This window comes from Carex rostrata, chromosome 8 (genome assembly GCF_964058835.1).
Source record: "Carex rostrata chromosome 8, lpCarRost1.2, whole genome shotgun sequence".
Lineage (NCBI taxonomy): Eukaryota > Viridiplantae > Streptophyta > Magnoliopsida > Poales > Cyperaceae > Carex > Carex rostrata.
The window spans coordinates 1493888-1520514 of NC_135925.1; the positions used below are offsets into that span (position 1 = coordinate 1493888).

General features: G+C 35.0%; 5 protein-coding genes across 5 annotated transcripts; all 5 read left to right on the top strand.

Moving 5' to 3' along the window:
• Positions 1 to 3605: 3605 nt before the first annotated feature.
• LOC144557947 (tobamovirus multiplication protein 3-like) lies at positions 3606 to 6589 on the top strand. The gene is made up of 11 exons (XM_078306619.1): positions 3606 to 3874; positions 3959 to 4049; positions 4140 to 4192; positions 4652 to 4744; positions 4843 to 4914; positions 5005 to 5077; positions 5182 to 5227; positions 5830 to 5893; positions 6018 to 6071; positions 6168 to 6245; positions 6325 to 6589. Exons 1-11 carry the CDS (start codon positions 3731 to 3733, stop codon positions 6412 to 6414), a joined length of 858 nt encoding a protein of 285 aa, XP_078162745.1. The 5' UTR covers positions 3606 to 3730; the 3' UTR covers positions 6415 to 6589.
• A 917-nt stretch (positions 6590 to 7506) lies between these two features.
• LOC144558405 (protein SLOW GREEN 1, chloroplastic-like) lies at positions 7507 to 8690 on the top strand. The gene has a single exon (XM_078307253.1). It carries the CDS (start codon positions 7557 to 7559, stop codon positions 8625 to 8627), a length of 1071 nt encoding a protein of 356 aa, XP_078163379.1. The 5' UTR covers positions 7507 to 7556; the 3' UTR covers positions 8628 to 8690.
• Positions 8691 to 13421: 4731 nt separating this feature from the next.
• On the top strand, positions 13422 to 18562 carry LOC144558283 (nucleoporin protein Ndc1-Nup protein). The gene is made up of 4 exons (XM_078307093.1): positions 13422 to 14080; positions 14820 to 15044; positions 16848 to 17231; positions 17768 to 18562. The coding sequence occupies exons 1-4, from the start codon at positions 13532 to 13534 to the stop codon at positions 18239 to 18241; spliced, it is 1632 nt and encodes a 543-aa protein (XP_078163219.1). The 5' UTR covers positions 13422 to 13531; the 3' UTR covers positions 18242 to 18562.
• Positions 18563 to 19714: 1152 nt separating this feature from the next.
• Positions 19715 to 21134, top strand: LOC144557967 (F-box protein SKIP23-like). Its single transcript, XM_078306644.1, has one exon. It carries the CDS (start codon positions 19715 to 19717, stop codon positions 20951 to 20953), a length of 1239 nt encoding a protein of 412 aa, XP_078162770.1. The 3' UTR covers positions 20954 to 21134.
• Positions 21135 to 24427: 3293 nt separating this feature from the next.
• On the top strand, positions 24428 to 26521 carry LOC144558387 (Pentatricopeptide repeat (PPR-like) superfamily protein). Its single transcript, XM_078307231.1, has one exon. The coding sequence runs from the start codon at positions 24443 to 24445 to the stop codon at positions 26267 to 26269; it is 1827 nt and encodes a 608-aa protein (XP_078163357.1). The 5' UTR covers positions 24428 to 24442; the 3' UTR covers positions 26270 to 26521.
• The last annotated feature ends 106 nt before the right edge of the window (positions 26522 to 26627 follow it).

The window sequence follows — 26627 nt, forward strand, 5'->3', positions numbered from 1 at the left end:
TTACATCACGTTATCAGCACGACTTGCTCGGAAGAAGTTGCAAAGTTATTAGAGTAAAGCTAGCGTGTGACATGCTCACCAAGAAAGTTTGGTGAGCATAACTCCAAAAGTATATCGGATCGACGTCAAATGTCAAATCCAAACCGTTGAAATCCATGTACTTCATGAGTGATGCATATACATGCAAAATTTTGAAAGTTTCGAGTTTATTTGCTACACGGTCAAGTGGTCAAAGAAATAATAAAAATTGAATATATAAAATAACTTATAATAAAATGTTCATTTCTTTGACCACTTGACCGTGTAGCAAATAAACTCGAAACTTTCAAAATTTTGCATGTATATGCATCACTCATGAAGTACATGGATTTCAACGGTTTGGATTTGACATTTGACGTCGATCCGATATACGTTTGGAGTTATGCTCACCAAACTTTCTTGGTGAGCATGTCACACGCTAGCTTTACTCAAGTTATTATGTAAGTAATTTGTGTGATTAATTATTATATATTTCATTAATTTAAATTTCATTTAAATTTTTTATTACATTTGTTTATAGTTTATAAGAATCATTCTTTGAAGTGAATAATAGAATAATAGCCTGAAATTATTATCAAAACTAAATATTTGTCAAGAACCTGAAGTTCTTATTACCTGAATATAATAATAAGAGTAATAACCTGAAGTTATTGTCACAACTAAATGTTTCTCAAGAACCCAAAATTCGTATTAGCTGAATAAAATAATAACTTGAAGTTATTGTTAGAAATGTTTTACTGCGCAGCTGTTTCGGCCTCAGTTTCTTCCAGGAACTGTCTGTTTCGGCCAAGCCGAACACAATTTTTCCTGCGCATCTATTTCGGCCTCAGTTTCATCCAAGAACTGTCTGTTTCAACCTTGGTCGAACACACTGTTTTCTTGCACTTTCTGTTTCAGCTAGGAACTATCTGTTTTGGCCAGGAACTGTTTCTGTTTAGAACCTGAAGTTCTATTATAAATTTTAGTATAAACTTAATATAATAACCAGCAGTTATTATAGGCCACTGGATAAATAATAACCTAAAGTCACTCTCAATTAAAAACCTGAAGTTTTATTAGAAATTTTCATATAAAATCAATATAATAGCCATAAGTTATTATATGTCATTGGATGAATATATAACCCGAAGTTATTTCAAATTAAATTCTACAATTGAGCAGTCAAGTAATTTAATAACCGGAAGTTATTAAATAAATATTTTATTATAACCTAAAGTTATTAATATATTTAACTTTATTTATTTATTCATTCAACTTACATATTCTTTTATTTACTTTTATTTATCTCTTTTTTCATTTATCATAACTTGAAGTTATGACATTCATCTCATTTTCATTTTGTAGTACATATGGCAAATCTCACCAAGTTTAAATTTATCTCATTTTCATTTATCATAACTCGAAGTTATGGTAGTAATAACCTGACGTTGTAAATACGTATTAATAAAAAATGAGAAAGAAAAACGTCCGGAAGATGTTTGTTTCAGATATGGGATGACAAATCATTGGCCGCGTACATGTCGTACGCCAAAGCATTAAATGGCACGTAAATTTACTTAATAATTTTGCGAAGCCATCTCAAAGACCCAAAATTTTGTAAGTTAGCACCTCAGAAAATCGAAATTAAATGATTACCACCCAATCAATCATATTTAATATCATATCATCTACGCTTTTGATGCGCACCAATTCGGTGCGCCAACTGAGTATGCGCACCAAATTTTTTTTTTCTGTTTTGCAATAAATTCATATACAATCCATTTGTTTTTTGGAAGTATGCAACATAGTGATTTTCTCTTTGTTTCGATTACCAAGATCTGCTTTGCGCAGATATTATGTGCCAAATAAATATAAGAGTACTGAGGACTCGATTGCGCAGATATGATGCCCATTTTTATTAATAACCCAAAAAAATTAGTTTTTTATAAATATACCCTCAAAATATGAGTTTTTTCAAATATACCCTAACCGCCCGGGACACGGGCGGTTTGCTCTTCTTTTTTTCTTTTTTTCTTTTTGAGAGAGATCTGATTTTTTTTCTTAATATTTTCATTTGTGAAGTTTTATTTTTTTTGTTTAGGGTATTTGCCAAAAAAATAAAATATTTGATATATTTATAAGTGGTGTCGTAACTCTCGGTCATTTTTTTTAATACCCAACATAAAAAACAAATTTACCAAACTAACCAATCTTTTGATTTTTTTTTTATATCTACCCAGACATGCTGGCAGTCCAGATCTATAATGAACCGCCAGGTGGTGGGGCGGTCCACTAGGAGACCTGACTGCCCACATACATAAGGTTCCTTAAAAACAATAATAAAAAATATTACACCTAGTGTTATGTATGTGGGCCTGATTCTAGGAGTATGCGGGGGGTGGCAGGGGGGCGACAGCTCCTTGCGAGCGGTGTCTGAGGTTACGAAGCCCGGAGAATTTTATTTTCAGAGAAGTCAATTGAATGAAAATCCTTTAACCGACGGCCCAGATTAATATAAGTTACCCATCAAGATGTGCGGTTCAGATTAATATAAGTTACCCATCAAGATGTGCGACATAAATTCGACTTTCCTAGCCAAAGTTATGGGTGTTTAAAGTTTTTTTTTAAATTAAACTTTGGAAATTCATAATTAACTGTAGAAAAATCCAAATAAGTTGAAATTTATATCAATTTTGTGTATTTTTGAATGCTCTACATGCTGTATCAATCCATACTTAAAATTCATAATTAACCGAGAGTTACGACATCACTTATAAATATATCAAATGTTTTATTTTTTGGCAAATACCCTAAACAAAAAAAAAACTAAAACTTCACAAATGAAAATATTAAGAAAAAATCAGATCTCTAAAAAAAAAGAAGAGCAAACCGCCCGTGTCCCGGGCGGTTAGGGTATATTTGAAAAAACTCATATTTTGAGGGTATATTTATAAAAAACTATTTTTTTTGGGTTATTAATAAAAATGGCCGCAGATATGATGTGCCAAATAAATATATTATACATTAAGCTAAATGTCTCCTTTATTACAAAAAAAAAAAAATACTTTTGTTCTGATTAATGAGGAAATTCCCAACTACCATCAAGTGCATTTATTTGACAGATATCGAGGTTCACAATTTAGATTCATTTGTACTTAATTTATTATAAAACCGAAATTAATTTGATACGCTAACTGAATCAGCTTAGATGGTAGGTTTTGAAATATGACTTATAGATTGGTAATCACTTAATTCGAATTTTATGAGTCGCTAACTAAAAAAATTTCGGGACCAAAATTCATTTCCCAACTGACAAGGGAAACATCCTGGGCCTAGTAATGTAAATGGGCTATTGACTGCAAATTTGAGACAATCCGAAACCATTTGCAAAGAAACTAAAAACTGTCTTTTGCTAACTAATTGCAATTATTGCATGAAACTACTGAAAGGTCCGCCCGTCGAATACAAATCCAGTGCAATACCTGACCGTGTAGTATTAGATCTGAGTAGTCAGTGTTAATCTGGCACGAATCTCAAAGCTGATCCTCTATATTTCAAATTGGCACTGGCCCGGCTGCGAGTATTCTACACTGTCAGGTACCTTAGGGATACTCACTCCCAGTTATCCGGTCTTCATCATTTCTTTTTCTCCGCTGAATTTTTTTTTCTTCGAATTAATTGCGAATCTTGTCCAGTCCGCTTGGCTGGATTGATGGATTCCTTGCTACCGGAGATGGCGGTCGCTCTAACCGGTAGCTCCAGTTGGTGGGACGACGTGGATAGCTCCGCCACTTGTCAGGATCTGATCTACTATTCCCTCGCTGCGCTCTATGGTTTAATTGGGGCTGTAGCTCTTGTATGTTTGTTTCAAAGATATTAATTGAAACTTTCTCAAATATATTAATTGAAAGAGGTTTTAATCAAGCTTTCATAATTGCAGATTCAGTTATTTAGGATTGAGCACAGAGTTCCTGAGTTTGGATGGACGACTCAAAAGGTTTTCTTCTTGTTGAATTTCTTAGTCAGTGCTGGTATGTATGTACTAATTTTAGTTGCATTGGGTTAAAATTACTATGTGATAGTTTCCAATAACATACTTACTTTGTTATTTCCTTTTTTAGTCCGGTCGGTCATCTTTGCGCTTAGACGGGATGTTCAGAAGACAAAGCCTCAGGTTTGTTTGTTTGATTATACCTTTCTATTAATTATATTTTGGGAATATGGGTGTACATCGGATATTTTATTTAAGGCTTAATTACTCTGTAATTTGAAATGATCAATTGACTATCACAACAAGAAAGAAACATAAGCATGCTATTAGTGTTAATTTCAAAAAAATTAATAGTGTGCCATGTATAGAATCTCATCATCATTTATATAAACAATTTGTATATATAGATATCCCATCCCACTAGTTAAGTTTTAGATACCAAATTTCCTTATATAATTGTCAGCAATTGTCCTATTTCAGAAAAAAATAAAAATAAACTACTTCAAAAGAAGATAATTGCCAACTATTGTGAAATGATACTATCTCTTACTGTTTTTTTTCTTTTCTCAAACAAAAATCCCAAGTGTGGCAGGTCAAATTCATAATTAATTTTGTTCTATTTTTCCTTAATTTTGGTTTTAGGTGTTTCAACATGTTCTTGTTGATTTGCCTGGCCTGGCCTTCTTCACGACCTATGTTCTTTTAGTTCTCTTCTGGGCTGAGATTTACTATCAGGTTCAGCCGAATTTTCGTCTTTCTTTTTCTCATTTTATTTCTGTTTCATTTTTCAAATGTTGCTTTTCCTAAATTTTGTTTCTCGCTAAATTCTGCAGGCACGAGCAATGCCAACTGATGCACTCAAACCCACATTCTACATTATCAATGCAGTTGTCTATTCAGTACAGGTATCTGATTGCCTAAATTTCAAATTAAATTACATGGGCAATTGTTTTTTTTTTAACTTAATTATTTTTAATGGTCAAAATTATTTTCAGATTGCCCTGTGGTCATTGCTATGGTGGATGCCCATTCAACCGATGCTTGTATTATGCAAGCTATTCCTTTCTGGTGAAGTATTTGAACCATTAATCGATGTTAATTAAAACTGTTTTTCTTTACCTTCCTACTGGCTTCATTTATCCAGACAAATTCTTGCTTTTTAAATTAATTAGGTGTATCATTCTTGGCGGCCTTTGGTTTTGTTCTCTATGGAGGGCGGTTAGTATTTAGTGACATTCTATAGTCTTATTATCAATTTTGTTGACTATGTGCATTACTTTTTTTTTTGACAAGTTTTCTTGAGAAATAGACATAGTTTTTATGGCAAATTTTACCCAATACTACAAAATTTGCATACATCACCCATCATTTTATGTACTTGGATGCAATGCACAAAGTTTCTTTGGACTTTCTAAGATAATAACCATTTATTTGACACAATTCAGGATTGTTAATTTTGCTCCACTTTTAATTATCATTATCATCCTTTTATTTGATTTCAAATTAGCTACAATGAGGCCAAATATGATAAAGAATTTTGACGGCAGGTATATCCAAGTTTTGGTTTTAAGTGACTAATTGAGGTAATACCTAGAATGTTGGGTGAAATTTGTCTTTTTTCTTTACTGACAATACTTTACTAGTAGTTCATTATTGGAAAAAAAAAAAAAAAACTTGGTGCAACATTTGCAAATATGAAGAATGCTGCAGTAAGAGAAAAATTGGGTGTTATATGCAGATAAATTATGCAGTACTAGAGTTGGATTTTGTAAATATTTCTTGTCAATAATATAACCGCTCTTATTTAACTATATTGCTAGGCTTTTCATGATGTTACAGCAATATCCAAAAGAGTCACAAGGGAGGGCTAGAAAAATGAAAGAGGTACCCCCCCTCGCCCCCAACCCCTCACACACATACACCCCACTACTACCACGGCAAAAAGAAAAACAAAAAAAGATTATATTCTTTTTCTGGTTTTTTACTGACATTTTCAATACTATTATAGGTCTTTTCTGTAGCAATAATATGTTCTACTTGCTTCTTAGTGAAGTGTATTACGGTAAGTATTCTTGTATAATATTTTCAAACTACTGAAGTTTGCTTCTTTTCCATTCATTATATGGATCGTGTATATTCTCAAAATTCTGTCTTGCAGATGTGTTTTAGTGCATTTTATGAGTCAGCAGACCTAGATGTCATGAACCATCCAATCCTTGATTTCTCATATTACGTGGTACGGATTCCTTCTTTAATTTTATTTCCTCTTTTTTTTTTGTTAAAGTTTTTACTAATGAAATTATCGGTACATGCAGCTACTTGAACTCTTGCCATCAGCTCTGGTTCTAATTATTTTAAGGAAGCTACCTGCTCGGCAAATCAGCCCGATTAACCCGCTTCACTGACAAAAATGGCGATTCTTTCTTCTAACTCTTATTTATATGCCCCCATAGACCAATACGAAAGTGTGTGCTTTGAATTTTATTCATTCAGTTGTGTCATTCAAGACATTTCTGAGATTCGGGATTACCTTGTAATTTAAATCCATTTAGGAATTAATTTATACTTCTTCTGGATTTATAATAACAGACTCGGTTTGCTGAATTGTTGTTGAAATAAGTTTTTATCTGACAATCCATTTTTATGTACAACTAGGTTATTTTTGGACTTCGCTCCGGAAAGAGAAATATCTAATTGAAGAAAAAGTTAATTTTTTTTTAAATAATACAATTTGAATAAAAAATAACAAATTTTGAATAAAGTTATGTGTTATATAAAATAACAAGGTAAATCACGCAAGAAATTTGCTTATACCCTTTGTATTACTTTTTAAAGTATTTTGTTGCATCTCAGGCTTATAAAATACTTTTGCTTTTAGATGAGAAGAGAAGCATGTAAAATATGAGCCGTTTGATTATAATAAATAAAAGATGGAAGTGTGATCGGATGGTTGAAAAAATCATAGGTGATGCGATATGATCAAGAATCTTGGAAACACTACTTTTTTTTTATCTACTAGTAATGATTTGATAAACTATGACAAAGAGCTTTCACTAAAAACTGAACACTCGTACCGGAAATTTTAGTTTTGTTTTGGGCTAGATTTAACGATAAAACGTAAAACAACCAGCAGCACTAGAAATATGTGCTCAATTGGAAGCATTTATTAGATCAAATTCGGTTTGATGTTAGATAAGAGCTGCGATATGCATCAAAATTCATGAGAACAATTTATATATTTGTACAGATTAACAGATCAAGTGCACACGAATTTTAATATAAATCGGACATCAACTAAATGTCAGACTGAATTTAGTCCAATGCCTTCAAAATGAGTCCATATACTCTGAGGTAACAAAATATATCTGTTTAGATCCGGACCGTCCGATCAGAAATATTACGTTACGCAGCCGCTAGGGATATGAATTCTTGTAAAATTAGAGGGGAACTGGGAAGCATGACTTTTTAATTGTACTGGCCCAATAAGCCTTTTTTTTATTGTACTGGCCCAATAAGTCACACTCGTAGGCCCAAATCTTATTTATATATGTTCTTTTCTCCGACCTTGGACTTTGTATCACTCGAGAAAAATCCCTCCAAAACCCCAACTACTCAGCAAGAAAGCCAAGAACCGAAAACCATGGATTACCTTGTCGGAGCCACGCCGATCCCGTCGCAGCGCTTCCTCCTCCCCTCCATTTCCCGACCTCTCCACAAATCAAAACACCTTCCTGTTATCGCTTCTTCATCCTCCAATACCGCTAACACGCTTTTCCTCACCCTCCGCACCACTATCTCTAGCGCTGTCCTCCTCACCACCACCTCCGCCGCACTACTCTCGGGCAAAGCACGCGCTGATCCATCAATCCCGCCTCCATCCACTGTAGAAACCATCCCTCTATCTGAAAGCCCTGAATCTAAATCCCAAATCTATACTCTGTCTCAGTTGCTTGACTCAAATGAACAACTAAGCGATGACCTTCGCAAGATAATCTACACCAAGATTGATACAGCATCTTACGATGAGGAGAAGCTTTCCCTCCTTTGCAAGGTGATCTCTAGCCGTCCCTCTGAGTTTGAATGGAAGATCTCTGCAGCTAGGCTCCTGTCTGACAAACATGAAATTGCAAAGGCAAGGAAGATGCTAGAAGAGGTTCTGTCCCAAGAGCCGTTATCTCTCGACGCATTGCGTGAGTATGCAATTTTGATGGACTTGGCCAAAGATAACTCAGCTATGTACAAAAGGTTAGAAGAAGCGATGGAGATTGCACATGGCGAGAACAAGGAGAAAGAGGTGCGGGGAATAAGATTCATAAAGGCCTGGATGTTGATTTTTCAATGTAAATTGGAGGAGGCACTAAAGAGCCTTGAGGAATTGAGAATTGAGGACACAGAGGATCATAGGTCATATTTTGCGCTGGGTGTGGTTTATTCCTTGATGGATAAAAGCAAGGAAGCAAAAGAGGTGTTTCAGAAATTGAAGGATCTTTCTGGTGGAAATATTGAGGTTGAGACTGTTTTGAAAAATGGGAGGTTGGGCATGGTGATCTTTAGGACTGAAGAGAAGGTTCACAAGGCAGAGTTTAGAGTTTTCTCTTATGATGGAATTGATAGGTAAACAAAAATTATGTTTTGATGGATCTCATGTGAGAAATTTTGTTGGAGATGTAGTTCTAGAGTTGCTGGTGGGTTGTGATGTGTCTTTTCTATACAGATAGTGCCTTGTATAGCATTTTACTCTGTTTCAATTCTTGTTGATTTCAAGATATTGCAGTAAGAACATAAATGCTGTCACTGAATTTGTAGATACATAGCAACTAAATCAGTGAACTATTTTCTGTAGGGGTTACCCTTTTCTTTATGTACCATGAAATTCTGTTGTCAACTTTTTTAATTCTTGCTTTCCTTTTCTTTCTCTGCAATTGCTGATGTTCTCTACCTGGCAAACTTACATGAATTGGTGTAGAACAGATATCTCGAACCCATTTACGCCTAATGAACTCTTAGAGAGAGAGAGACATGAAATGTTTCAATTTTATTTCATTCAGCATCAAACTGACAGGATACAGAGGGCACAGGAGGCTTTTATACGCTTGAATCAGTTCAGAGTCGGCTTACTAAAGCAAGCAATACTAAATATGTGCTCTAAATTGCAATATCAAACTTGTTTGCCGCAAAATATATGTTTTTTTTGTAGTAAAATAGTTTTTTGCAAGAACATAATTCAAAGTAATGAATGATTAATTTTGCAATATAGAAATACTGGATCTTTACAAAAGACATGAAAATGAAATTCATACAACTAATACAGTTGGTTTGGCTCACTGGTCAGGTAGCATAGACACATCTAAATATATATTATGATGTGCGTCTGTCCGTATCTGACACGGACACGTGCACGACACGCTTTAGCTTAAATTGTCAAGCATAAATCTGACGATTTAGCATAAAACCATTTGCCAAGAATAAACAAAGCTTAAACTTTGGATTCCGGTGATGTCCATCTTATTCAATATATCAATTTTTAAATATAAAGACATTTAACTGATGAGATCGAAATAGATTTTATTTTGGATCAAATAGCTATGAAAAAATAAATATTTACATCTATCTTCTCTATAATTTTGATATGTTATGTATTAATTAAGTTCGATGCAAGATAGCGCTGGTTGGATGATTGGTTGGTCATCCGTTAAGCGGTTTGCAAAACAAACAAACAAAAATAGAATTAAATTTTATCGACACTTGATATATCCATTACCAAATGATTTAAAATTACATTGATTTGATTTTCTTATGATTTTTTCAGTTGAAACATTTACTAAAAGAAATATATTATTTTCTTGTTATTTTTTTATTGGTGAAATTATGGGCTAGCCACCCATATCATTGTTAATCACCAATTAAGGATTTTACCATGATAAAATACTTTTATAAAGAGCATTAATTAGAATTGGTAATATTTACTCATTGACCTTTAGTTTTAATTTTAAGTATTCATTAAAATGTTAAGACTCGGTCAAATCCACGGTCGGGATGGGGCCCGATCTGTTCCGGTTATGCAAAAAGAGGCTCGGCAACTAATATGGCGTAAGGGAATATTTGAGATCCGTAGCTTGGGAATGCTTTGATTTCTGGTAAATAGAAGGTAATTTGCAGTGTAAACTTACATAAAGGTTTTTTTTTTTTTTTTTTTCTACAAGTAAACTCTAACACAAAATTACTAGAGCCTATATTCAACAAAAGAACAACAAAAAATAGCAATACTTCAACACGCAAACTTTTTTAGTTTGGATCCTGATAACAATCCCTGCAGTCTCAACTCTGCAAAAAAATCCCGCACAAACTGTCAAAAAAGTCATGGGGGAACGGCTCAATCATTAATACTCCGCAGAAATTGTTAGTATTTAACTTGAAGCATGAAAGTATTTATCTTGAATTTGTAAAATATTAATCCCTATGCAATGATCTCTATTTGTGACTGAATAAATCAATCCATCAATTGTCCCTGCACAATTTTTTTTTTTTGAATTGTCCTCGCACAACTGGGGACCATTAAATAAACAATCCCCTCATAAAACTTGTCAGTTATCCCCGTACAACTGGGGACAATTAAATAAACAATCCCCTCACCCAATGATAAATATTTCTCAGACATAATGATAAATATTTTATACTACGGATAAATACTTTATGTTACATGGATAAATACTTCACAGACATAGCTGCAACTTTTAGTAAAACATCAATGATAAATACTTCTCAAGCATAATGATAAATATTTTATGTTACATGGATAAGTATTTTATGTTACATGGATAAATATTTCTCAGACATAATTGTAACTTTTAGTAAAACATCAATAATAAATACTTCTCAGACATAATGATAAATATTTTATGTTACATGGATAAATACTTCACAGACATAGCTGCAGATGAGCTGTTTTTTTACCATGTTAAGACTCGGTCAAATCAAATAAGAAAGTTACAGCGCGCTATGCAACATGAGTTGTTTTTTTTTCTTTTCAATTTATATGGACTTTAAATAAAGGCTCAGATTGAATATATTAAAATATTTCTTGAAGTAACAAAATGATACTTACTATATGGTAGTTTGAATATTTTGAATAGATTAAGATAATTAATTATGCCATGATGTCTAGGTTATTTTGAAATTTAAATAGAAAAAAGATAGATTATGTCATAATACTGAATATATTTTGAATAGAAAAAGATCGATAGTTTATGATATTAGTATTACTATTGATATTTTGAGTCACAATTTGGACTTTGTATTGATTCAATATGAATATTATAATTTTTTTAATCAATTTGATGTTATTTATTGTTATATGAGACTTAGATAATGTTGATATTTAGTACAAATATATGATATAATTTTTATAAAAATAAAAAAATGCTATGTGGCATAGCTTTCGCTATAGCTTTTTTTTCGGCTTCCCGCTATGACGCGATAAACGCTATTTAGAACCTTGGTTCAAATATACATTATGCAATAAATAAGTAGGGTTAATATATTCAATTGTTTTGGTGTCCTAATTATACTTCGCATCTTTATCTCTGTTTTTAAAGTCTAAACAATTGATCTGAGTAACTCAACTTGATCTTCATATTAAATTGTGCTTCGAGATCAAATTTTATATTTTTAAAAATTTGTTTATTAATAGATTGGTACAAAATCAGAAGATTATGAACCATCTATAAACAATAATTTTGTATCTATTAAAAACACATTTTAATATAAAGATTACATTATCAGGCTGATTGTTTGTACCTTGAAAACGGAGATAAAAATGCGGAGCATGATTGAGGCGCGAAATAATGAGACATTTTAATCCTACTCTTAATAAATATATATTTACATTGGTGTGAATAATGATTAATGAGGGCAGAAACATAAAACAACAAGTGTGTATTCATCAGCATTCCAACGTGAATTTTAAAGAGTTGAGAAAAATAAGTTAGAAAGTTCAAAACAATTATTAACCACGGTCAAAAAATTTATATTTCGTACTAAATGAATGTAATTCAGATGAGTATGTGTATTATAATAATGGAACAAGTAATTTATAATAATAAATGAGGAGGGTTCAAATGCACCTAAATTTTTGTGCACCAAAATGCACTCTATATTTTTTCTCCGTTTTCAAAGTCCGAATAGTCAATCCGAACCGTTAGATGCGATCTATATATTAAGATGTGCTTGGAGACCAAATTTTACATTTTTTGGAATTTTTTTACTATTTATTAAGCCACTTTGAAAATCGCTGATCCAATGGTCCAGAAAATGCAAAATCAGCGATTTTTAAAGTGGCTTAATAAATAGTAAAAAAATTCCAAAAAATGTAAAATTTGGTCTCCAAGCACATCTTAATATATAGATCGCATCTAACGGTTCGGATTGACTATTCGGACTTTGAAAACGAAGAAAAAGAATTTGAAAGATAGGGTGCATTTGGGTGCACAAAAATTTGGATGCATTTGAACCCTCCTCATAATAAATAATGGTGCATGAAAAATTATATTGGAACAAGTACATTATAATACCCGAGTGAATAAATAACGGTGCATGAAAATTATAATTGAGAATATCTAGACCGATATTTTTATTAATAGAAAAAAAACCAAAAAAGGATATTGATAATAGAGTACAGTTTTATGAAATTTCAAAATATAAGAAGAACGTTATGGTTCATAATGTTCAAGATATTGTAGCCGGATATTATAAATCATAATATTCAGTTAATATGATCATTGATGATTGTTTAAAAATAACATTGTAGCTAGACGTTATGGTAACGTCCAACTACGTTAAAAGCAAATTTCACAACAACAACAGTTGAAGCAAAAAAAAAGAAAAAAAAATGTAAATGAATGTTATAAATTATAACGTCTTTTTATTTTTCAAAAAAATAATAATAATATCCTGTCAATATTTTTTTATTTTTTATATTAATAAAAAGATCGGAATATCTAGAGGAAAGTTCTGGGTAGTTATTGGGTCCGTTTACCAGAAGTCAATGATAGTTGTCCGTTTCTCAGAAGTCAGTCAAGTCAAAGTTCGGAATTGGATAAGTTTTGGGGGGCCAACTGCTTATTGAACATTTGAAGCTGAACTACTTAACTTCTAAGCAAGCCGAATTCGTATCCTCTGCATTAACTCAAAAAGGTATCTTTTCAGTTAGTGTATTTAGACCGTCGGATAATCTTCAAGATTCGTGCAAATTAGATCCACACCGTCGGATGAGCTCTGTTTACAATCGGACGGTCGATATGTATTAACTCAAAAGATGGTCTTTCGAGTTAATGCAGACGATGCGGGCTCAAGCAATAATACTCCATCAATTAAATATTATATCAGTAAATCACAAAACAAAACTAGTCTCGTCCGATCAGCGAGCGAGCTAAAGTGCTAAACGCTCATCCTCTCACTAATTCAAAATCCAAAACCCCACTCTCAAAACCCTCTTCCCTTTCTCTTTCTCGCTTTCTGACGGCCATGTCATCGGCCGCAATTGGCCCATCTCCGCCGTCCGTTATAAAAGATCGACGGCTAGGATTTCTCATATGGCAATCCATCTCTACCGCCTCTATTTACCTTCTTTCTTCTCTCCTGCTCCTCCTCCTCCCGCTACGCCGCCGCCTGTTCTCCCTCTCTGATTTTCTCCTCTCCTTTCTCTCCTTACAAGCTTTTCTCCTCCTCCTCTCCTCTTCCTTCCTTATTCTACTGTCTCCTTCTCCTGTCCCGGCTGCCTCTCTTCCCAAGCTCTTCTTTTCTCTCCTCAATTCCACTTTCAAGTGCGTCATCGGTGGTTTTTCTGGCTCGTTTTTTACTGAAGACTCAGGATTTACGGCATGGAGATCTCTGAAATCGATCTTCTTCTTGGTTGTTTGCTTGGTGGCTGGAACCTTTTCAGTGGTTGCGGCTTGCTGGGATTTGGATGAGGGGGCTTATGCACTGGGGATGAGAGGGGCTGTGTTTGGGTTGGTGTATGGTGCTCATTATCTCTTTAGGAAGAGATGGATCTTGAAGTTCCCTATTATTCAGGTATTTTATTTTCTTGTTTTCCTCCTTGTTTTCGAGCTCAAGCTTGAACTGATTTGAAAAAAAAAATTAAGATTGACACCTGAAATGTTTCAGGGGAATTAAAAAAAAAAATTAAGGATCCTATTTGAAATATATAAGATTGACGCTTGAACTGATTTGATCTTTGGTGTTAAAATGTAGAATTGGTACTGATGAGCCACTTTGTTAAATGTGCATTTGAAATTGTAGTTGTATTCTGAGGATTGAAGTTCAATTTTACACTATTAGAAACTTCCTTTGTAAATCAGCTAAATCTACTTATTGGACTGTGAAAGTTATGTCTATTGCTACTTTCTTTGATTATATAATTCTCCGAGATATTGGTTTACTTAAGAGGAGTTGAATTATTATTAGCTCAGGCATTTTCATGTAGCATTTAACTGCTAGGACAATTGAAAATGATATTGGAAATTTTTGTACAGATCAAATGATTTCAATCGACATGGTTAAAACTGAATTTGGAATTATTGAAGACATTATTGGTTGATCCCATTTACCAGTTATTACAAAAGGAGATTATCTAGTTAGTTTGTTCATTTATAGAATATATTAAAAAAACGGCTTTGTTATATGAAAGTGCTAAATTGCAAATTAGTTTGATGTCAAAAATGTTGTTCCATTTATTAGTCAAATGGTAATTACGAGAAGGTTTCATTGTGTTAATAACCCCTTTCATGAATTTGTTTTTATTATCTTGCAGCGTCCACTTTTCTACAGCTTTAAGAAGGGTTTCTTTTTATCGTTTCCCAGAGCTCTGAAGATGTCAGTTCAGGGGTTTGTCTATTCATTTGTGTTGCTTTTATTTCTACATGATGAGTACAAAATCAAAGCAACAATAGGTAGATGGGTCAATAACCAGATAAGGGTTTTCTTGGGGATCTTCATCGTCTCATTCTGTTGGGAAATGAGCCACCATTTACTCCAGGTCATATTTTATTCCTTAAATTATTGTAAACTTATTTTCTTTCTGTTACATGGGATTAATAAATAATTGGTATTGCTACTTTTAGAAAATCATTTTAAATACTAGCATAGACTCATCAGCTAATGCAATTGTAGATTTTAGTTAAGTCTGAAATAGTAATACTAAATTTGGTGCTTAATCTATTTTCTGTGACCCTTACAAGTATGGACTCTTCAATGATGATTTTCATTATCTTACTATACCATAAAATTATATAGAGTGAGTCTATGGTACTATGCATATCACGGGTTGTTACCGTCCTACGGCTCTATATTCGAGTTTTCAAATCCTAACGGTCGATCCGAACCGTTCATCTTGTTCTCCATATTAATATGTGTTTGGAGACCAAATTTTACATTTTTTGAAATTTTTTTACTATTTTTTTAGATTTATTGAAAATCACTCTTTTTGGAATTATCTAAAAAAATAGTAAAAAATTTTCAAAAAATGTAAAATTTGGTCTCCAAACACATATTAATATGGAGAACAAGATGAACGGTTCGGATCGACCGTTAGGATTTGAAAACTCGAATATAGAGCCGTAGGACGGTAACAACCCGTGATATGCATAGTACCATAGACTCACTCAATTATATATATAGAGAGAGAGAGTGACTAATGTGTATTCGAATGTATATGGGCCAAAATACATACGGTCCAAATTCGACTTTTCAAAATCCAAACGGTCGATCCGAACCGTTCATCTTGTTCTCCGTATTAATATGTGCTTGGAGACCAAATTTTACATTTTTCTGAATTTTTTTACTATTTATTAAGTATTTTACAAAATTGTTGATCCAATGGTGGCTGCTGATTTTACTGTTTTGTTAAGCCACCGTTGGATCAACAATTTTGTAAAATACTTAATAAATAGTAAAAAAATTCAGAAAAATGTAAAATTTGGTCTCCAAGCACATATTAATACGGAGAACAAGATGAACGGTTCGGATCGATCGTTTGGATTTTGAAAAGTCGAATTTGGACCATATGTATTTCGGCCCATATACATTCGAATGCACATTAGTCACTCTTTATATGAGAATATATATATATATATATATATATATATGAGGAGGGATCAAGTTACAACACTTGAAAGTTACAACAAAGTTACAACATCATTTTTTTTCATTTTCAAAGTCCAAATCGTCGATCCAAACCGTTAGATATTCAATCTATATTAAAATGTGCTTGCAAACGAAATTTTACATTTTTTGAATTTTTTTTGCTATTTATTAAGATGGGTACAAAATCGCTGTTTTTATTAAAATTCTGCACCATTAAAAACAGCAATTTCGTACCCATCTTAATAAATAGCAAAAAAATTTCAAAAAATGTAAAATTTGGTCTGTAAGCACATTTTAATATAGATTGAATATCTAACGGTTTGGATCGACGATTTGGACTTTGAAAATGAAAAAAAATGATGTTGTAACTTTGTTGTAACTTTCAAGTGTTGTAACTTGATCCCTCCTCTATATATATATATATATATATATATATATATATATATATATATATATATATATATATATTTAATTTTAGAGAACTAACTTCACTAGCAAATTGGTAATAATTCGCATTATATTAAGAAGGCCCACAAGTCCATTGTGCACCTGCATGCTGAGCTCTATTTTGTCGACTAATATTACATGCCAAAAAAATATGCATGGATGTACTAATACAGTGATACACAATTCGTTTTCTATTCCTGCAAACCCATTCCTTCTATTTCTCAAATTTCCTCTCCCTTTAATACTTTAGGTGGTGCACACAAGGAGGTTCACTTTTGCACCACCACAAGGCTCAGCTGCTGCAGAGACCAACCCGAGTGAAACCCTGCTCGAAGCTCTAGAACAAAGCCCTCCAAAATCACTTCTACAGCACCTTGCATATTTTGACCTGTGCATGGTCTCTGAGAATAACACTGAACCATGGCGAAGGGCTGCGTTTTTTGAGGAGAGCAGTGAGACATATAGACGGGTTGTCAGTGCATGCCTGAGGCCTCTTGAGAATTTCACCTCCAAGCTTGTCGAGGGCCTAGAAGGGAAATATGGAGATCGTTCGGATTTGTTCTTGGAGCAGATGAGCCCGCCCATGGATTCTCATGCTTATTCAAAACTTTATGGAGCTTTTGATGATTTTGAGGTTGGCTTGAATCATCCTTTTCTTTTGCAAATTGCACCCCGCATTTACCATATATTCAGAAACTAAGCAAGATTCCTCAAATTTATTAATAAGTTGACAATTGCCCCTAACCTTTTTTTATATACAGAACCAACTTTGTTTGTAAATATGTGATTCACTTGAGAAAAAGAAGAAAGAAAAAGATAAGCATTGATTTAAATTTGGTACTCGTTCAGTTCTCAAAAGGTTAAAGAAAATATCGGATGCCACTTGCAAAGGCGGTAGATTACTGGTGTTATATTCTCAAGCCCTTATGTCCATTGTGTTGTTTTTGCTCAATTGGTTGAAACAAATATTGGATGTCACTTGAGTATGCAGTAGATTACTGGTGTTGTATTCTCAAGCCCTTATCTCAAATTGTATACCTTTAATTCTTATTGCATTGTATTTAGCTTGGAAGAGTTGAATTCTTTTCTTTTACACTGAAAATTAACTTATACTAATTATCTTTGCTAGTCTTTGTGAGAATCTAATGTAAAACTTCTCCTATGAGACAGATATGTGCATGGTCGGCCAGGAGTTTAGCTGCATTAACGGCACGCTCACGCCGTGAGGACCGCTATGGAGTTGCTCAGATCTCCGGTTGCAACACAACTGCTATTACCACTCTATTGGCATCCTTGCTTGCAGTTGAGGCCTGTATAGGGAAGAAGACTGGTGGGCCCTCCACCTCACAGTTCCTAAGCCCCACAACTATGAAATGGGCAACAGTGAGCACTGGTAAGAAAGACTACCGCGTAACTGCAGTTACGGTTAAAAAACAGCATGAGTTGCACAACAAGGCTTATGTAATAGCAGATGTACTTAGGACTTCTATTTATCAGATTGTGTCAGTGTTTTGGGCTGACATGCAAGCAAGTGCAAAGTCGATGACTTTGGATAGGGACTGGATTGGTGGTAAGCCCTTGTTTGGTGCACGTGCAGTTCTTGTACAGAAGCTGTTCAATTTTATTGAGTACCGTGCTGTTTGAAGTTGTGGTTCTAACTTAGTATTCAGAAGTTGTGATTTGGCACAAGTGAAGGATTTGCAAAAGGCTTTCGATGCGATCATTAATGGAATTTCATTTGGCTGATAGATGAGGGGATGATTTTCTTTTTCCTTTTTTTGGTCATAAATGGTAATTTTACCCCTGCAATGTTACTTGAAAGATGTGGTTGTATTTAAAGACCCGAGAGGGGGATCTGTTTCTTTTCTTTTCCTTTTTTTTTTTTTTTCCTTTTTGGGTAAGAGGTGATAGTATTCTGTTGAGTGTACATCTGATGAAACTTCAAGATATATCTTTATAGAATGCTGTCCTTTCCACTTTAGTAAATGTTATTCTAAAAGAAAAAAAGGGTGCTGTTTTGAGAACAATAATTATATTATTGAACTAGAGAAATTTTTCTCTTAATATATAATTTATTCTTATTTAAAGATGGGTCTATATCATCTGAGATCACAGAATATTTCTATTCTTATTGAACGGTCCGGATCTAAACAGAAATATTCAGTTACCTTTAGATGATATGAACTCTCTAAAGTTTAAACTGAGTTAAAATTCGAACAAAAATTCGAAACCCCAATTTTACTACTGATAAACTTGTACCAGCCCACCGCTGAACTCTATAATCTTACATCCACTACTTCAAAGACAGTTCGGTTCATGAACTAAAATTTTTCCGTCCTCATAACTGTGTCAGCAATCTTAACCGTATCAATTTGCTAGTAGTAATGGTACCAGCGGTACCATTATTAGAGTGGAAAAAACGTGATGTGCTGCGACTAGCACGCCGTGATTTTGATCTCGTGCCGTGTTGTGATTAAATTAATTTTTCATATGTTGTTGTGTCGTGACTAAAATATCAAGTAGTCATGGCACGCGAATAATCAAGACACGTGAGTCACACTGTGCCTAAACGTGTCTCGCGTGTCTCACGTGACTATTTAATTATAATTTAAGTTAGTTTATTAAAGATTCACTATTTAATCAATATCTAATGGTCTAAATACATGTGACTCGCATGATTACGTGCTGTGCCGTGCTATGACTAGAACTTTCACGTGACGTGCCGTACCGTGCTAAAGTTTCAAAAAATAATCACAACACGCGAATGTTCACAGCACAAGATACACAAATCACGGCATGTATCAAACAAACATATTGTGCTGTAACCGTATCATTCCGTGACGGAGCCGGCTCCGCTGTGACATTTTTCCCACTATAACCATCATCTGTCCATGATTTTGCCTAGCTGTAGCCTGTAGGATCAAGATTTTAAACAGTACAATAAGAACTTTTTGTGGGTAAGAGCACCGAAGAGATTTTAATCCGAATATTTTTACCGAACAGGCTGCAGGCATAGCACATAACAATTCGCTTTGCTTAAACCTCCGCCGACAAAACCCTTCCCGACCGCTTTTCTTTCTCTCTAAAAAGTAAAAACAAACCATTGCTATATTTTCAATGGCTTTTCGCGATTGGGCTCACCTCCCCACAGTCGCTGTTCAACTGATCTCAGAAAAAGTCAAATCCATCACCGACTTTGTTCGATTTCGTGCTGTCTGCTTGCCATGGCGCTCTGCCTCCCTTCCACAGCCGCACCACCTCCCTCCTCAGCTCTCATGGCTCATGATTCCGTACTACCCCGATCCAGAACACAACAGAAAGGATGACGGGATCCGCCTCTTCTACGATCTCTGGCAATCTAAAATGCATAAGCTCCACCTCCCAGAGACCAGTGGCAAGATGTGTTGCGCCTCATACCGCGGTTGGCTCGTGCTTGTGGCCACTCAAGGTACAGAGGTTTTCTTACTTAACCCATTAACCCGGGCTCGTATCCACCTTCCTCCGTTTACTACTCCAGTGAAAGTTTTCGGGGTTGACAAGGAGGATTGCCAATTTGAGGCTAGCTATTGGTTTGAGCCATACATTGGTAACTTTGTTATCAGCAAGTTGTCTTTCTCCACGAATCTCACCGACCCGAACTGCTTGATTATGGTGTTCCTTCAGAGAACCTCCCGGACCTTCTTTTGCCGGGTTGGTGATACATGCTGGACAATGGTCAACATGCAACCTAGGGAGATAAGAACCGCAGCATTTGCAGATGCGACTTACCATGATGGACGGTTCTATTTGCTCTCTCATGAGGGAGTCCTGAGGGTTTATCACCTTAATGATCCTGGGAGGAGGCTTGTTTGCTCATTCCCGCAAGAGTTACAATCTGTTACCAAGATTTTACTGGAAGGGAAATCAGGGGTTTACATGGTTGTTGTCCATCAAACCGAAAGTGAAGATAGAGGAGAAGAAGAAGTCGCTCAAGAAGATCAAGATGATCTCTCAGATGAGACAAAGGAGGGTACTGAGGAAGGCCCTAAGCAAAAAATTGAGTTGTACCAGTTCCTAGAGCAGTCATTGGGGATACGTCAGATTACTGACACAAGCAACACAACCATTTTCTATGGGGATAACCACCACTGCTTGGCCGTCTGCTCTGACGATTGGGACTTGCTTCGTGGGGGTTGTATGTATATGGAGTATGTGTGTGCACCATCTGCAAGTAAAGATAAGGGTGAAGCATGCTACGGCATCTATTTTACCAAGTTGGATGATGGGAAGTCTAAGTTGGTGGTGCATGATCTTGGTGAGAGTCCACGACTTTGGCCAACTGCACCAGCTATGTGGTTTCAGCCCAGCTTTGTATAGCTGTTGGAGGTGGATTTCATTACAGCATGCTTTTGAGTTAGAAAAATCTTCATTTTTATTTTTATTTTTTTATAAACTCAGCTTGTAAGTTCTATATAGAGAGAAAGCAAATAAAATGTAGTTTTCAGTTACTTCTTAATTGACATTTATGCTTTTATGTGAGCAAACGGAGTTATCACTAGGACCCTTGTCCATATGAATTCGGATCACCCCATGTACCTGACTCAAGCAAATTACAAACTAACAGCCCAGATTAGTTCTTTTAACTTGACACGAATCTCAAAATGGACCCCCTATAGTTTCTATAGGCACCGGATTGACTTTGGCCTGGCTGGGATTAATCTGGGCTGTCCGTTTGTAATTTGATTGAGTCGAGTACCTAGGAGGATACGGATTCGGTCCATATTCTTATATGTTATGTATTATTTCATAACTACCTCTGCAACTATGTGTGTACCAAAATTCGCCTATATAATGGATGATGAAGAAGAAGAAGATCGGGCATTAATTAAACGATGCCAGCCAACAGTTGTTTAAAATCAGCTGTTCATATAGACTATAGTTAAAAACAGGATGAAGTCTTTTAGTTATTTGGAATTACTACCTGCAGTATGTAGCTAGTTGATAATTGGGATCTTTAACATGTTAATTTAGGATTGTTTAATTGAAGGCTTTCAATTTCTTATGTATATAGATGTTGTTCATGTGTCATCTTCATATTGAATTAATCTGTCATTCGACCCGGATTATATTAATTGTTATGTTGGTTATGGATGCTGCCATGCATGCTGGGCTGTTTTAGATGTAATCGATGAAGCTGTTCTAGGCGATAAGTCAGTACGGAAAAGTTGCACTATATGATCCATCTATACGGATGTAAAAGGGAAAATAATTAATTCAGTGGTACAATTTCGTGGCAATCATCTTAATTAATTAATAATATGTGTTTTTCTCTTGTTGGAAAGATATCGTGAAAAATAAAGATATAGTTGAAATTAGCACTGAATGGCAAGTGGTGAATGGACATTCCATAAGATTTTTGGCTTGATAGGTAGATTGGTAATAGTGCTTTGCATATTGTCTATCCTAACTTGCTTAATATTGCACATGATAAAAATGCTTTAGTTTCACAGGTGTTTGCTCCTACTGGTTTGCATTTAGACTTTTGTAGACAACTAGTTAGTATTTACCACACAGAGTAGTGTGCTTTATTATCTCAGTTTCATAATTTTCAGTTGAGTTCTTACAATGATCAAATTGTTTGAAGGTGGTCTAGCACTGATAGATTCAGTATGCATTCTCTTTATACTTAGTTGGCTTTTGGGGAATACCTAATTCTTCATTTACCAGTATCTAGAATACCAATATACCCCTTAAAATTAGAATTTTCTTATGGTTGGCCAAACAAAATAGAATTTTAACCAGAGATAATTTAGGTAAAGGGGGTGAATTGGTGACCAAAGTTGCATCTTTTCCAATTCACAGGAATTTGTTTCTCATTTATTTCTGCTTTGTCCTTTGGCTAACCAGTTGTGGGCTTGGATAACTCAATTTAACAATTTTGTTTTCACTTGTACAATACTAGATGAGCTGTGGGACATAGGTACATGTATATCTATGAGAGATGACAATATAATTATGACTATTATAGGTGCAGGTTTATGGACTTTATGGCTTGAGAGAAATAAGATCATTTTTAAGGGGAATATTGCAAAACATGCGAGTAGCCTAGGAGCACAGATTCTAGCAATTGGTAAGCTTTGGTGTTCAAATCAAAAGTATAATGCACTTGAGAAACTAACATATGTGTTACTTCCTAATGTTAAGGGCCTATTAGGAGGTTTGCTTGTTACCTCTGTGGATAATGGGCAGGATACAGTACCTACGCTTGGGATAGGGAATTCTTTGGATGATGAGACTGAAGATGAAGGGCTAGGGAGTTGAAGAACTGGAGATTTTTGTGAATTTTACTAGTGCAAGGACTTTTTTGCGTAACTATGTAATAATTGGCAGTGTTATTAGGGACCATTTCAGATGGTGAAGATGACAGTACAGGCCCTCTGGGAGATCTTCTGAGATTACTTACAGATTCAGGTCTTTTATGCTTATTTTCGTTTTGTTTGTAATATGGCACTTTTTAGGGTTTGTTGTGCTTATTTTGAGCTATGGCTTTATCCATTATGCTATGATGTATTAGGGTTTCTTACGTTCGATTTGTTGTTTTGGTGTTATGGTATTTTCTTAATACCAGTTGTTTGATTTAGGTTTGTTTGTTCTGTACTAGTATGTTGGTACTGGTTGAACTCTACGTAAGGTTTTCATATTCAATGAAAATTGGTGGCAATGCCACTTCTTTCTAAAAAAATTAATTAATAATATGAAATGAGTGACATCATTTTAATCAATAATTATATTAATTGTTGAGATTGGCGTTTGTTGACTGCTTTGCAGATCCAGTGTTTCGCTTGTCCTGTTAATAAATACGACTAGACAAGAACTGTTATTTGGTCGAATAACAAAGACGATGCTTTCTGTTTAGGAGGTCGCAGGTTTAAAATTCCGTGTAGATGTTAAATAGTTAGATGGCTTGATCTAAACACTGGCCACTTGTTGATAGAGACGAGAGGAATCGACTGTTTCATCCATACAATATAGCATGGTTGTAAATCAAAGCGGTCTGAATTAAGTTTAGTTCTATGTCAGATTAGAGCTGTTCAATTTATATTAAAATTCATACGGACAATTTTAAAATTTCTGCCAATTAAGTGTAAACAAATTTTAATATAATCAGAAAATTTTGATTGAATATCAAATCAAATTTGATTCACTGTTCATAGAAATGAATTATGGATAATTGCAATTGAGACAGTCAAAGTGGCAGACATGAGTTTTGAAATAATAATAAATCACGATTTGGTGACTACATTCCACGTGATCAAAATGGATGTGTGGTTACCACAATCCTTTGCAAATACCATTCATAAAAAAATTCGTAGACTGAAATAATATTTCTATGAATAATTAATGCTGATTGAAGACGCGGGGGATGTGAGTCCAACTGTTTGGTTTTCATTAGCTGCCTCTCTCCCCCGTTCTTTTGGAAACAATATCTTAGCCCAGATTTTTATTAGACGATTCTAGAATTTTAAGCAGCCCTTCGTACGTGGATGATTTGCTCTCTCCAACCCAACAAAAGAGTCAATGAGCGTGAACAACTTGAACTAATGAACTATATAAGCTTGACACGGATCTCAGTTGGGTGCTTTTGAAGGCACATGGTGGTCCACGTAACAATTAGAAGCCCAATAGCCCACACAAATACATCAACCAAAAGTTGAATCCAAAGGCTCCCATGTGGTCCACGATTTCACTTCTCATTCATCCAAATTGATTTCCACCTCAGAACTAGAAACTAAAAGATAAGAAGTATTTAAGCATCTCCTCCCTTTCTCCTCCTCCTCCTCTAAATTCTAAAATCTCCTTTCTCTGATGATGATGCCCATATGGAGCTCAGACTGGTCTCTTGCTCCTCTGTCCCCTCTCTCTAAATCTCTCACTAAAATTCAACCCTCTCTCTCATTTCTCTACACCACTTCACTAGCTCACCTCTCTAAAAAACAGAGGATTCCAATTGTCAGTTTCACCAATGCATGTTCTTCACCTCTACTTGAAAATTCATCAATTGATCTCCATCGAATTTCCCTACAGCCATCTCCAGTTACAGATATTACAATCTCTAATGATCTCATTCGAAACTTGTGCGAGGATCCTCAGACTGAAGCTATTTCTTTCGACTATTACAAGAAAGCCAGAGAAAAGCAAAATCTTCAACCCGATTCAAAGACTCTAGTTACTTTATTCAGAAAACTACTCAAATCTAAACAATGGAGCTCAGTTGGTTACATCATTGAAGACCTCCGTTCTCTTAATGTGCTTCCAGATGTACCAATGTGCTCTGCATTAGTAACGGGCTGTATTAAGGCTCGAAAGTTCAAGTTAATGGAGTCTTTCCTAGAGGTTGTTGAGACGAGAAAAGGGGGTGCAGCAAGAGCAGCATTTGGTTCTGCATTGCGTGGTTACAACAAGCTCCATATGTATCGTAACACGATTTTAGTGTATGATCGTATGAGAGCAGCACAATTGCCATTGGATTCAACCTGCTTTGTCGCGACCATGAAGGCATACCATGAGCTCAGAAATTTAGATATGGTGATTTCTCTTTTCGATGAATATAAATCAAACAAATTTGATCCTTCCAATGAAGCAATTGAGATTTACAATATCTTGTGTGACTCATTGGCGAAAGGGGGTAAGCCTTCAGTGGCTCTCAGGTACATGCGGGTGATGGAAAAAGAGGGTCTTTTGCCAACTAGTTCAATTTATTCTTCCTTAATCAGTTCATTTTCAGCTAAGAAGGAAGTCGAGATGGCCGAAAAATTGTTCAATGAAGCACATGACAAGGGATTGGTGAAAGACCCTCAAATGTGCCAAAAGCTGATTGTCATGTTTGTTGAAACTGGATTGGTTGAGAAAACTATCTTGGTTGTAAGGAAGATGAAGGAGGTAGGTATCAAGGTATCAGATTGCATATGTTCTGCAATTGTAAATGGATTTGCTAATAAAAGAAGCCTCAAAGCTTCTTTAAGATCATTTGACCAGCTAATCTATATAGGATGTAAACCGGGTCAGGTGACCTATGCGTCAATTGTCAATGTCTGTTGTCGGATTGGACTGACAAAAGAAGCCGAGAAGGTGTTCTCAGAGATGTTAGAGAAGGGTTTTGATAGATGCTTGGTTGCATATGCTAACATGATTTCTATGTATGGTAAGAGTGGCAGAGCATCAGATGCAATGCGGCTATTGGCAAAGATGAAGCAGAAGGGATTGCAACCTAATGTTTGGGTTTACAATTCTCTCTTAGATATGTATGGTAAACTTATGAATGTAAGGCAAGTTGAGAAATTATGGAAGGAGATGGAAAGGAGGAAAATCGCACCCGATAAAGTAAGTTACACAAGTGTAATTGGAGCATATAGCAGAGCAGGAGAGTTGGATGAATGTATTAGGTTCTATCAACAGTTTAAAGAAAATGGGGGAAAGGTGGATAGGGTTCTAGCGGGTATAATGGTTGGTGTGTTTTCAAGGAGTAGTAGATTCGTCGATTTAACTGAGCTCTTACGAGATATGAAACAACAAGGGACAAAGCTAGACCGAAGGTTATACGAGTCTGTGCTGAATAGATTGCGTGATGCAGAACTTCAGGTTCACGTACGGTGGCTTGAAAATAACTTTGGATTCAAGGGAGATAAAACATAATATGCAGAAACAAATTTTTAATCATTAAATTCTCTTGCCATTTTTACAAAGCCATGGGATGGTGATATTCAGCTGATACAACCAGTGATTACTTCTGATATAGCCGTAGCTATGGCTTGTCCATTGATGACTTGCCAGTTGCCAGTGTTTAATGTACAGGCATCTTTTTTCTTTCTTTCTTTCTTTTCTGATAGATAGTCATACAATATTGTAAGTTGTTGTCTTGATTATAGACTAACCAAATTTATTCTACATCATGTTTTTCCATCACTTTATGCATTTGTGCTTTTGTATCTCTGAACATTTATTGCATAGAAACCACTGAAAGAGACCCCCAAGGATAATGAATGATGCCAAA